The sequence below is a fragment of the Mauremys mutica genome, chromosome 1, assembly GCF_020497125.1.
Source record: "Mauremys mutica isolate MM-2020 ecotype Southern chromosome 1, ASM2049712v1, whole genome shotgun sequence".
NCBI lineage: Eukaryota > Metazoa > Chordata > Testudines > Geoemydidae > Mauremys > Mauremys mutica.
Window position 1 is genome coordinate 216,133,884 of NC_059072.1, and position 13,712 is coordinate 216,147,595.

Genomic DNA, 13,712 nt, shown 5'->3' on the forward strand with positions numbered 1-13,712 from the left:
TACACATTTTTGGTACTGTAGTTAATAAAAACATTTCATCTCTAGTATAAAATTATAAGCACAGGTAACGCCGACAGACCCCGCTCATCGGCGAGCGGGATCGAATCTGTGACCTCTGGAGCTAACTGACTGTTAGCTAAGGCTGTAAAGCAGACTCATTTAACTCTCTCTAAGTGGTCTCACTGCCACTAGATGGAACACAACACCACACCCAGAAGGTGTGTGAGTTACACACAAACTAGGTGATTATTTCCCCTGATAATTTGTAGGATTTTTATATATGTGTCTCCTAGGGTTTATTGCGTTACTAATTAGATTAAAATACACGTTATACCTGTTATTTTTCTTAATCAGAGTGAAGACAATGAGGGTACTGTAAAAGAATTGCTGCAAAGGGGAGACACTCTACAGCAAAACATCACAGATGAGAGAAAACGAGAGGAAATAAAGATAAAGCAACAGCTGTTGCAGACTAAACATAATGCTCTCAAGGTATAAGAGCTAAATTTGTGAACACATTTCCTAAAATAACATCTTTTTTTGTTGCAGGGCAGTGTTCTCCTTGGATAAATGAAACAATTATTCTTTTGCTGCTTAATAATTTTAAACAGTTCAACTGTATGTACATATTTGCTTCCACATTTCTGGTCAAATGTTTCCAATATCTTGACGGGTAACAAAAAAGGTTATTTTAAACATCTCAGTTAAAAAGTAATGTTTTGTCCCTAGAACACTGTAACTTTACACTCAGGGGATTGATGACAATTAGACTAGAAGGATTCAGTTGCCTAACAATATTTTTATCACTCAACATACATTGTAAATATTTCACCTACTGCACTTTAGACCCCTGACCTTAGTTAGGATCATTTGTCATAAATAATGTTAATTTTGAGGGATTTTTCACTCATTCAATTTAACTTTTGTGCTGAACAAAAACAGTAATCTTGCTAGCACTGCATGCTTTAACTATCTGACAGTTACAGATGCTGTATGATTTAGTGGCAATTCTAGAACATTGTATTTTGCATAACTATGATAAGACAGTTGGACCCTTGTGACGCTGTAGGAGTTCACTCAGACCAGTACGAGGTTCTGTCACTGCCTGCCATGTAATCTTGGCTGCCTCTGTGCTGTGTGGCTTTGGCTCAGATCCCTGATGTCAGCAGCCTGCTTCCAGCAAGATGGTCTCACCCTGTCTTCCACCAACCCAGTTGCTTCTTGCAAGGTGACCCCAACAACCCTTCCGGATCTTAGTTTCCCCAAACTATCTCCCCTGAAGTGGCTAGTCCCTCTTAGTGGACACTCAGAGGTAACAGCAAGTTCGCTGCCTCAAAAGAGCCACTACATAGAACAGCTTGTTAGCTCCGCTGGGTTATACACTGCACCTTAACAAACAGCATTAGTAAAACTAACAATAACTTAATTAACAAAGAAAAGAGATTTAAGTGATTTTGAGCAAGAGTGAAAGAGGCATGCCAGAGTTGCAAAAAACAAAAGTAACAAACTTTCTAATTTCTAAAACTTAATTCTAGCAAAACCTAACTTTGCTTATGTTAGTTTCTTACTCACACCAAGCGAGCAGCATTCGCCAGCCTGTTTTAGCAGGTCCCATCTTTCATAGATAAAGCGCTGGCTGCTTTGTTCTCTCAGGTGATGGATACCCCAAAGTCTTTCAGCAGGTTCTTATGGTCCCAAAGTTTATCCTTGTCTTCAAAGCCAAGAAGCTCTTCTGAGAGCTCAGCTTTCTGTATCCAGTCCGCTAGGGAGCTGATGCCATGTTTGTGTAAGGGGGAATGGTCCTGCTATTGTGAGGAACTTTCCTGGCTTATACACTACCCCAGTGAAATGGGCTAGCGAAAGGATCTGAGTCCTCGCTCCTGCTTCCTTTAGCCAGAGGCCTCCCTGCCCTCGAGGGCTCCCCTTCCACTCTTCTGTGTGGCGGAGTCCTTGTAACCCCAACAAGGCTGGGCCCAGGATTCCTGGGGGGCTTGACCCCCAACCTTGTCATGGTCACTTAAGGCAATGGCTAGGGTGTCCCCACTCTGAGGTGCTCTCTTTGCACTGGACACCTCCCTGACCCATTGATCATTACATACAGTTCAAAGCAAATACAGTTTATTAAACAATAAAAAAAATAAGAAAAAAATGGGAAAGATTAAAGGAAAGCATAGAACCCCGCTCTGTGGCACGGGGACATTACAACCAGCATCTCTGCAATGTAAGGGATGTTCAGTCTGTTCATCACAAGTCCCAGGCCTCCTGCCCAGGCCCTGGCTGTGCTGCAGGGATGCTGCGGGTTGGACACGTGCTCTGGCAATGGCCACACACCTCCAGGCTTTAGGTGGCAGGACCCTTCTTTCTAGTGTTGCCTCCACCCCATCAGGGTTACAATTACCCTCCAAGTCTGGCCAGCAAGGCCTCTTGGGTGGGGGCATCTCCCTGTACTGGACCCGCTACCCAGGATCCCTCTCGCTCTCTCTAGCTGCTCACTGCACCCAGCTCCGGACTGCCCCAGCTCCACTCTGCCTCAGCACTGCTGATGCTCTGCCTCCATCTCCCTGGGCTGCTTCTCTGGCCCCTCTGGCTCTTCGCCCCTCCTGCCCCTGCCCCCACCCCCAACAGGTCTGCTCTGTGACTCTGATCCCAGCACTCTCCTGCTTCCTGGGCTGCTTTTCTGTCCCCTCTGGCTGGCACAGCTCTGCTCCACAGCTCAGCTCAGGCTCCTGCTTTCTCCTTAACTCAGCCCCACTCTGACCCAGGCAATTCCAGAGGAGGGGACCCCTCCTGGCCTCCTGACTCCCTCATTCATCTGCCCACCCTGTCAATCAGGCTGTCCTGGAGCATTGGCATCTCTCCATTGTTCCTGGGGACTGTCAGTCTCATGGTCGTGATTTCCTATAGACCCTTCCCCTTTCTTTTGGTACTGGGAGCTAGCCAACCAAAACACCCCCATTGAATTTTAGTAAGGGGACAACATTTGTTTTGCAGTTTCCTCCGTGTTTTACCCTAAGAATGATCTTCCTGCAATCACCGATGCAAATGAATAGCCCATTGTCCTTGTCTCCTTCACACTAGGCTCAGTTGACAATTGAGTCAAAGTGGTGTTTGCTTTCTCCTTTTTTGCCTGGGGGGGAGGGGGGAGGAGAGGGAGGGAGGAACAGTTTTGCCTTCTAGGTTTGATTACAGGCTTGGAAACATAATATTAGAAAGTATCCATAATTTTGCATATAGCGTTGTTACATAAATTTTAGAATGACAAGCGTGGTGGTAGTTTTTGCCTGATATTTTACAAGACACATTTTAAATGAATATTGTGACAACAGTGTGTGAGTTTTATTTAGCTGGTCAGGCCAGCTGAGATTTACTGTTACACATCAGGGAGCACCTTTCTATCTGGCACTGAGGTGCTAATAAGGTCACAGGCCTCACTGAATCTGACAACCAAGCTGCTGCATTCTAGAGCACCACAGCTCAACCAAATGCTATTTTGATCAGCACTGAGGATGCAGCCACCCGGTAACTGTGCCCGTAAACAATTTAGTAGCAAAGCCTAATTGCTCAAGATGGCAAGCTTAATAGGCAGTAAGCACCTGGGTCCCTGGAGAAGAATTTTAAAAGACTGGCAATGCATTCAAGGAACCATACAGCATGAAGGGCACCCACTTTTGGGCTGTAGGGAGAGTTGTTTTGTATTGGAAAGGCATTCATGATTAACCACCCCACCTTCTAGTGCCTAACTGAGAAACCATCAATACAGGTTCCTTTTCTTCATTGCTATTGCTTGAGTTGGCAAATCACACTGCCATATTGTGCATCAAGATTTTTTTGTTACCTATAGTAATTTAAAATCAAAGCTGTAACAGCTTTTTCAGTGTTCCAGTTAGATGCCATGGAAGGACAAGGTAACATTGGGAACTAAGTTACTGAATCATGATGACCCGTAGAAGAAAGGACTAGGTCCCACAAACAACATGTGTAGATTCTTCCCAAGAGCTATTTATTTATTTTAAGGTTTTATCAGGGCTCAGCCAGGGATTGAAGAAAAAAAATCTTTTGTTGAATATTAATTCTTAAATGATATATGATCATGTAAGCCCTCATGTTTCAGGATGTAAGACAACCGTTACCTAAGTGGTGGGTAGAAATTAGAAACTTTCCCCAGGTGCAGATCATCCAGTCACTGCCTACTCTATGGTTCTTGAGCCTTCCTCTGAAGCATCTCCTAGTCAATATAGGAGACAAGTTACTGGACACAATGCACCACTGGATGGTTCCAGTATGGCATTTCCTAAGTTCTTATCACTGAGAGAGCGTTTGAATCCAAATGATCAAAATTGTGAGTTATTTTCCCCTCCCCCCCTCTCAATAGTCTTCACTAAGCTCTCTTTGGGTTTGGGGGTTTGACATGCTTACACTTTATTATTATTTATTAACAAAATAGCATCCTTGCTTTCCAGGTGGATTTTCTCAATTTTTTACAGCTTTTTTATGAGGTCACTAAAAGGATGCCTGAAGACCTTATGGTGTTCTATATATTTTAGTGAAAACTTGAAGTTCATTAGGTTTACCTTTGAGGAAACCAAACCACGTGCATGTAATTCATAATTTGTACTGAGGTGAAATAAGTGAACAATTTGCAGAGCTGTAATGTATTGCCCTTAATTATGAGAAAGCAGCATTCAGATCCATGCTATTGACCAGATTATTACAGGCTGTGTTTACAAGGACTGGCGTGATTGATTTTCTTTTTGGTAACTCAATAAAGGCATTCAGCCTTGACAGATAAAACTCAATGGAATATCGAACAGTTTAAGCAAATTCAAGTAGAGTATTATTTCATATAAAATGTATAGGAAATAAAATAACATTTTTGGTTTTTGTTAATGTAAGAAAACCGTTTACAAAGTAACAATAATAATACAGGTAGTGTTCACTGAACTCCACATTCTGTCCTTTTGTAACATTAAAGTAAAACAAAAATCTGAATCTTTATTGCATCATTAAATACCCTTTGCATTATTGTATGCTCAAGTTAGAATTAGGCAATACCTTAAACTTAGTGTATTCATGTGTGAGCATAGACTGTTAGACCCATCAAAGTCATAAACATGAGGCAGAATTTTCATGTGTAAATTGTTCTTTACTTACAAAAAAGCCCTATTTGTATAAAATAAATCTCTGCACTGAAATGCTTTTCTTTTGAGAGGCCTTTCATATTTCAGACTTGAGTTTGGTAAGATGTCACAAAGTGGGAAGCTCACCTATGACTAGATTTAAATTGGGTTAAATCTCCAGCTGCCTAGTGCGTATTTCAGTCTTAACTTCTCTGAATATTGGTGAATTTCCTCAAGAAATCATTGAGCATGTAAACATGTCTGAGTTATAAAGCCTCCCTCAATAGTAAAAGTTGCCTATTATAGATTCAGGAAAATACACTGGCTTTGTTCAGTTAATCTTATCAGAATTTAATTTAAAAACTGAGCTAATGTCTTTAGGTACTTTTCATTCATTTTCTACAGTATACGCACATGCCAACATGTATATTGTAAATCTTTTATTGATATTCTAATAATGTCTGCACTGTGAACAGGATTTGAGGTCTCAAAGAAGAAAAAAGGCTTTAGAGATTTCTCATCAGTGGTATCAGTACAAGAGGCAGGCTGATGACCTATTGAAATGGTTGGATGACATTGAGAAAAAGTTAGCCAGTCTACCAGACACCAAAGATGAACAGAAGCTAAAGGTAATGTTGTTTTGGGATGACAGTGGTAGATTTTTGGCATATTGTTTTATTCATTTAAAAGACAGCAAATACAACATATCTCTATATTACATACACACACACACACACACAAATTCAGCAGTACTTTATTTTCTTGTTTTATAACATACGTATTGACAGTCTAATCAAACTGACACATTTCTTTTGTTGTAGATATTATTTCTTGTATTCTTGTAAATGTTATACTGAATGTCATGCAAGTGGTATAAAACATTAAATAAAATCTATTAATAACTGACAGTGTGCACTGCATTAAGAAATATCAAGTGTTTTCTAGTAAAAATTGTAATTGACTTTATGTATCTTTGTTCCAGATTAACAAATGACTTATCGGTATATGGATGACCTCTTTCTCATATTAGCACATTCATTTTCATCAAAACATTCATATGTCACTGTCAAAATTCCATAGATTTATTCAAATATCATGAAAAGATTTTTCTGGTTTATTTTGCATCGTCTTTCTTTGCTTCATTCTCTGAGTTTCCTACAAAGTTAAAAAGAAGTAAACTAATATATTTGCACACCCCCTAAACAACTGTGTGTATTTAATATGTTAACCCTAATAGATAAGAGTGATCTCTCCAATTGCCCATCTCAGTGCTAGGGAGAAGTAGAAAAAATACATTGTTGGCCTATGTTCATAGCTTTCAGTGTACACTAATTAGTAGTATCTCAAAAGCCAGCCAGCAGGAAGATTCTTGAATCTTAGTTTTGTTTTATTTGTCTAAATGTAAAATAAGACTTGACTGTACATTTCTGATTGTAACAATAAAGTGGAAAATCTTTGAAATGAAAGTTCTGACAGAAGTATTTTGCTAATTCTTAATTGATTAACCTAGTTAGCTAATTGCTCTGGGCCATGTATTGGTTTTGCTCACTAGGAAATTGATGGAGAATTGGAGAAGAAGAAAGAAGATCTGAATGCAGTGCACAGGCAAGCGGATCGCTTGTCTAAGAATGGGGCTGCAAAAGCAGTGGAGCCAACCCTGATACAGCTCAGCAAGCGCTGGCGAGATATTGAGAGCAAATTTGCTCAGTTTCGAAGACTCAACTATGCACAAATTGTGAGTTGTTCCTGGCAAACCTATATGTTTGCAACTACTACTGCTAACAGAATCCTACTAACAATAAGAGTTTTAGGTGCAATGTCAACTCTTCTAATAAAAAAAGAAAATCTGTCAGCAAGTGAGAGAAATATTATATTCCAATATGAAAGAGCTTGTGTTTCCTTTTGCTCTAAAAATACTCTTAAATTAAAATTGACCAAAGACAGAAAACTTAGCAATGAAAAGCATATTGATTTTTGTTGCTTCATTCTTTTTCCATAACATTACCAGTTTAAACCTGTCAGATTACCATGCATTTATTTTATTCAGTAAACATGTAATTCAGAAACAAAATGCATTACTTTCAAACTACCATCCCATGCAAACTTTAATTCTGATTTTTATTTATTCATAGTGTATAATATACACACTTAGGAAGAGATTGCAGAATTTCTTCGTATACTACTTGTGCGTGGCCTTTCTTCAAACACTTCAAATATCAGAGGAATTTTTACTCAGAAATTGTATTTTGTTAATTGAGAGGGTGAAAGCATCAGTTTATAAAAGATCTTTTTTCTTCTTAATGGTTATGAACAATTTAATCATATGTAAGGTACAATGATTACTTCAAGACCTGGATAATAAAGGGTTGGGGAGGAGAAAGTTGTCACTGTTTCAGGTACCTAATCAAAACAGATACTATGTAACATATTCATTTCATCTCAAAGTTCAACTTGTACAATATACAAAAATTTTCCTTATGGTTGTCAGTATTTCTCATCAGATCTTTACCATGGGTACTCCCTTCTAGCTCTACTTCTGTGCTCACTTCTTTCTGGCCTTTTGATTTTATATTAATATGGGGGGGAAAATCTCATGAAAATAATCATTGATACCAAAGAAGTGGTTCACATGACATTCTGTTACAGAATTTATAGCGGCAAATAGGCATTTCCACAAAAATACTTACTTTGAAATTGTGTGTTACTGCATGTTAATTACAGATGGGTAATATCCATAGGATAATAGAAAAATGCATATATAATTAAAATGTGCTTTATTTTATCAATACTGGGTGAGATAAAGAAAAGTCTTTGTCCAACAAATAAGTGATGACGCAAAAGCTTTTGTTCCAAAAAGTCCTTTCTTCACTGCACTAAGTTTCTCAAAGTATAGGCTTATCTTTTTGATTAAAATTATGAGGGATACATGTGCAACTGACAGAAATAATGAAAGAAATATTAAAGTTCGTTTACACTGTAAGTCATGTTCCAGCTGATTACTCTGTTAAGCTTATTATGTTTAATATTAAACGTAATGATTGTGATCAATCAAATATAATTAAAATTTGACAATAAGCTGGTGCAAGATACAATGTATCTTGTAAACTGGTCTCTCTAATGAATGTGTTCCTTTAATAAGAAAATGGATTGTAAGGATATACATTCTATCTATCTACTCTATTTACATTGTGCTATTTGTGTAATCTACTATGCATGTTATTACAGGATTGTATTTACTTTTGAAACTGTATTAACAAAATAATAAAAGTGATATTTTTCTGCGACAAAATATGGAGAAGTAGTTAAACAAGGAAATAAGGTATAATTATTTAAACTAGTCAATACAAATTTTTTATTGACTTCTTTGGTCTTTTTAAACCTACCAATCATTATAACCTAATTTTAAGATAGTTAAATATTTTTAAATAAGGTTGGATTTTAAAATGCTGCTTATTATATGCAAGAATCCATCCACTAATATCTGTACATGAAATGAATTCTGCAGTTAGTCAATGGAATTTCATGTGTATAGTGTAACTTTTCTTAAGCTTTTTTCTCTTCATAATGATGAATGATGACTTGCTGTGTTGAGAATGGTAATGACAGCGCCCATGTAAAATATGACTAGACTTTTACAGTAGGTACTGAAGTTTATGATAGGCAACATGTTTTAGGTTTAAATATGTGACTAGGCAAAAAGGAAGTCCTTGTTTTCTGCTCACAGCTCTGGCTTTAACTCTGACTCATTTTGTGAGCTTTGGCAACTCATTTAACCTCGCATTGACTCAACTTACCTTTTTAAAAATTAGGATAATATTTACCTACCTCACAGGGGTGTTGTGAGGATAATTAGTTAGTGTTTGTGAAACACTTTAAAAATGCAAGCTAATCATATAAGTGGTGCACTCAAGCTATTCATTGAAATGCAAGCTGACTTCAACTAAAAAGTAATTCCTCTGAGACTTTCCATATTACCTCCAAATGCAAATCACCAAATAAAGCCAACAGTGAAACACAAATAAATAAAGGGAAAGTATTAAAAAAGAAAATGTAGCCTGTTAAGAGATCCTCCTTTCCTTATTGAGATCCAAGTGACATTAGCTCTGTGCCATAAAGAGCCAACTAACTGAAAGTGCTCTATCATAAAGCCATAAGGGCTCACTGAGTTGTGTAAGTTCTTCAGACAGTAGTGGATTAGCCACAGGCTCAATGGGGCCACCCTGTGCCCAGGGACCCCAGCCAATTGGAGGGCCCTGGAAAAATGGGTGTCCCCACACCCAACCCCAGTCCCTGGCAGGAGCACCAGGCAGAGGGAGTGAGGCAAGCCTCCCCTGCTCCCTGGCAGGAGCACCGAATGGGGTGGCAGATTGCAGCAAAGCCCCTGCACCCTGACCCCACTCCCCAGTGGAACTGCAGGCGGAAGGGGTGGGGAGGAGCCCCCACTTGTCCTGGCCCAGAGCCCCATGCAACTGTAATCCACCTCTGGCTTCAGAGACAGTCTTTGAACTTCAGTGTGATCACAGTGGATATATGTAGTATGGTCAAATTCTGCATAAACAGCCGAAGTTGTGATTAAGATTGCTGGAACTTCATTAATTCAAAGTAATGATAACAAGAAACTTCACAGACTCTTTTGTCAGTGTGCTGCACAGAATTATGATATATTAGTATCAAATCAGAATAATTTTGCTCCCCAGATTTCACTTGACCACATTTTTTGTGCAGGAAGGCCTACCAAAATAATACAAGCACTATTAGTTAAATATTGATTCTCTTTAGCATAAGTAGTAGAGATGTGATTATTTATCAGAGATGTTACTGCTAAAATATTATCCAGTCTGAAGCTACCAATGTTCTATATCTCTGAGAATTCTCTCACTGTTTTATAGAGCAATATGTGGTGTGGTTAGGTCTGGAAGGATTAGATTTTGTCAGTAAATGTTGATTTTACCAAACACTCACAAACCAATTAAAATTTTCCATTGAAAATCAAAATGTACATATAGGCAAAGTGAGAAAAATGCTGTTTTTGAGAATTTATAAAAGATTAATTTAAGGATACTTACTGTGTACGTTTTGACATGCAATGTTGATATTTGTGTTTTAAAAGTCATAAAGCATTTTATATCTCGTCAATGCTTAAACCCCATAATTTTGTGCAACTGTGAAAATGTAAATATATAAAAAAAATTGAAATGCTTAAAAATGAATATTGATATTATTTGTTGAAATTACATAAAAACTTGAATTCTGCCAAGCCTAAATGTAGCTATAAGGTATAAAGTAAAGGAAAAGAGGAATACAACAATATCACCCCTCGTTAACAAAAAAGAGTTTCAAATAAATCCATTGAGTGTTTTTGGACTCCCAGTTTGACAATTTATATAGAAATAAATGTCCAGTACATTAAGCAGAATAATGTCTGAGAGAAAATGGCAACTATGGAAAGCTCATCCTGGGAGCGGATGATAACTTGGATATGTTGAAAATGCAGATTAAAGATGATGAAACAGACACATCAGGAATAAAACTGCACAAGACCCAAAACCACTTTTAGTGGGAGATATTAACAGAATAGTAAAAAGATGTGTCCTCTTTTCCTCCCACTCCAGAGGTGGCACATATGTAATGAAATAAACACAATAGGCTAAATTTTATGCTTGGATGTTTCAAGGCAAATCCCACATGGAAAAAACACATCTCTGGTCAGAATTTAGCCCCTTATTTCTCTGTTCAAAATTTATGACCACCTTGCTACAAAATTCACTTGGAAACCAATTGGTAGCCAGTGCAGCACATGAAGTGCAAGTGATTTACTGAATAATTGAAAATAGAGATTTTATGTCAGGTATCCACAAATTCCAATGAAGTCAATGGGAGTGGCAGATGCTTTAAGACCTTTGAAAATCAGGTTCTCTGTATTTAATTTGATCTTAGTGATATTATACATATGTAAATAATACTCATCAAAACAAGTGGTATGCTTATTTCCTTTTTTTACCCCTATAAACACTACTACATGATGATGATGATAATTTAAACCTTGGGAGTATATTTCTAGGTTACTGTTACATTTAAGTGTCTAAATTCACTCAGCCTTTGGATTCATGCTAAAACTAGCAGATATGCAGTAGTTGTCATATTTCTTTGCTTAATTATTCTTGTGTGCCAACAAAAGCTAAGATTCTTAAGGCAATTTCTAAAATCTAAATTCTACTCTCTGATGTATGTGCAAATTTCCCATGCAAGTTATTTTGTGGCAGAATTTAGTCCTAATATATATTCAATAATTCATATCACTTGCTATTTGTATTTTACTTGCTCTTCTAGAAAATTTCTCCTATAGAACAGTAACTGGGTAATTCTGAAGTAATTTTTTTAGAGTTGATTAACGAAAATTATTTTAAAACATTTTTACCGCTGCACATGACATCTTCTAGTCTGAATGATAGGCTTAGTTAATAACATATTACTATAAAAGGTTCAGATTTATGTGGGAATGTGAGAGTTCTCTTTATTAGATGTACAAGAATCACACACACAAAACTGGAAATAGAAAAATAAATTGCATTTTGTTTATGAAATACACATTAATTCCTTTTTACAAAAGATAACAATCACATTCAGTATAGTCCAAAAGTAAAGTTTCTAGTTGGTTTTGTATACAGCAGTTTGTCCTAAAGTTGAAAGACAATAATTTCTTCTAATTGAATGAGCCTTAAAAACACTGACTAGAAGTTACAGCTGTATTTTTTTTAATAAATTGAATTACCATGTTTTTTCAAGTCCTCCAATATTCTTTCTGCTGTTGGATACTTTTTTTGTACTTTGTTACATAATAGCTGTTGAATATGTCTTTACAAATCAGTAGATTTTACTCTTAAAATACTTTCTTGCACATGAAAAATTTATACTTCTATATGATTTTTTTTTATTTTGTTTCTTTACATCATTTGTGAATATTTACTTTCATTATTATATTGTGTATTTGGTGTCATTTTAACTAATATGACTAAGTCTGAGTTTATTGCTCTGTACACAAAACAAGTATGCCAAATTTGTCCAAAACAGAACTGATATGGTGACTAGAATTCTCTATATATCTACACCAGAGAAGGAAGAAGCAACTCAGTCTTCCACTTTAGAAGCCTGTGTCTCCTAAATCCAGTCTTGATAGTAAATTTTCAGTCATGATTGAGGTCATTTGTGAAAGATTTTTTTTTTTTTAATAATCAGAGGTGATGTGCCTAATTTCTATTAGCAAAAGTGAAAGTTTCACAATTCCATCAAGAGGGGAAAGTGATTTATGAATGGGAAAGAAATTATTGGATAATTTTAAATTTGGTATCTACAAGATTTATTCTTCCTGTAATGCACTGAATTTATTAAAAAGTCCCAAAGTGTGAACTAAACAACTCTCACACTGATGAGTTTTTTTGGTCAGTGCTATCTTTGCATTACATAAATAAACTTTTCCCCTACCAATATTAAAATTTTAAGACTTGCTTAGTCTCTTTTGAAATTATATAGTTAATTACAGGTCTAAAGGTAACTTTGCAATATTTTGTTTTATTGGAATGCTGTATTATACTGAAGAATCTTATATCTTCAATACTGTATGAAATTCTTATTACTGGATTTCAGTCCTCATTGTTTTGAGAGAACAAATATGTGCCTTGTATAATGGACATTGAATACAACTGTTTCCAGAAAGAAATGCCTTGATTTGAAATTAGAATACATATAATAGATTCTCCTGAGCTTAAACCCTTACATGTACAATCTTACACGTTTTGGAAATTGCATAACATTCTGTTTTGCAGACAGGGTTGCTTTGTTTTGTTGGTAGTGAGGAGAAAATAATCTGTCTGTTTGCACTTGAACTGATGGGTATGTGTTCAGTCAAAAATTGGGGGTGGGGAAGTGGAGAATGAACTGATAACCTGATTTTCCATCTCTTGAAAGATGATGCATACCATCATTAGTGTTATGTGCTTTATTGTATTTCACTCACTTAGTTTCAGGGTATTATATATATCAATAGTCAGCAGAAGTCAGATAGATGCTGTCAAATAGTTAAGGCTGTTAATATGTATTACCTTAATTTTCATAGAATAAGAAATAGAAATGGTCTATTATTGCAGGTTAGTTTGTGCACTCACTTCCTAGTCAGGTCTGTTCCCTACTACGCAATATTCAATTTTGTTTTATGTTATATATGGAGGGGGACATTCTATTGTCATCAATAAAAACAAAAATAACCAAGTTACTTTTGTGGGGCACAAGCAATATTTGAGGTACCCTTCAGCTTCTTGACCATCTAACAGCTCTCAGAACTGTGCATATGAATGACTGACATTCTCTATAATGTTGTTACACAAACAAGAAAATAAGCAAAGTTAAATCATAGCAGTTTCATTAGTAATATAAGCTGAGATCCTGGCCCTGTTGAAGTCACATAGAAGTTTTACCATTGACTTCAAAGAGGTCAGGATTTCACCTATATCGGAGAAAAATCAATTTCCATCAAATGATAAAAGACCAAATTACAAGAGCCAGACTTTTTATTTTCAAACTACTATACTTACATGGTGT

The 13,712-nt window shown here is 36.6% G+C and overlaps 1 protein-coding gene across 16 annotated transcripts in view; it reads left to right on the plus strand.

Annotated features, from left to right (window-relative positions):
- Positions 1-13,712, plus strand: part of DMD (dystrophin) — a 2,044,659-nt gene that overhangs the window by 973,976 nt on the left and 1,056,971 nt on the right. For 15 of the 16 annotated variants that reach the window (XM_044996713.1, XM_044997415.1, XM_045002732.1 and 12 more), the window contains 3 exons: positions 355-492; positions 5,594-5,746; positions 6,670-6,852. In XM_044996713.1, coding sequence (XP_044852648.1) covers positions 355-492; positions 5,594-5,746; positions 6,670-6,852 — 474 coding nt within the window. Of the gene's footprint in view, positions 1-354; positions 493-1,052; positions 1,229-5,593; positions 5,747-6,669; positions 6,853-13,712 lie in introns of those variants that run through there. The other variant, XM_045001884.1, reaches the window with a different exon arrangement.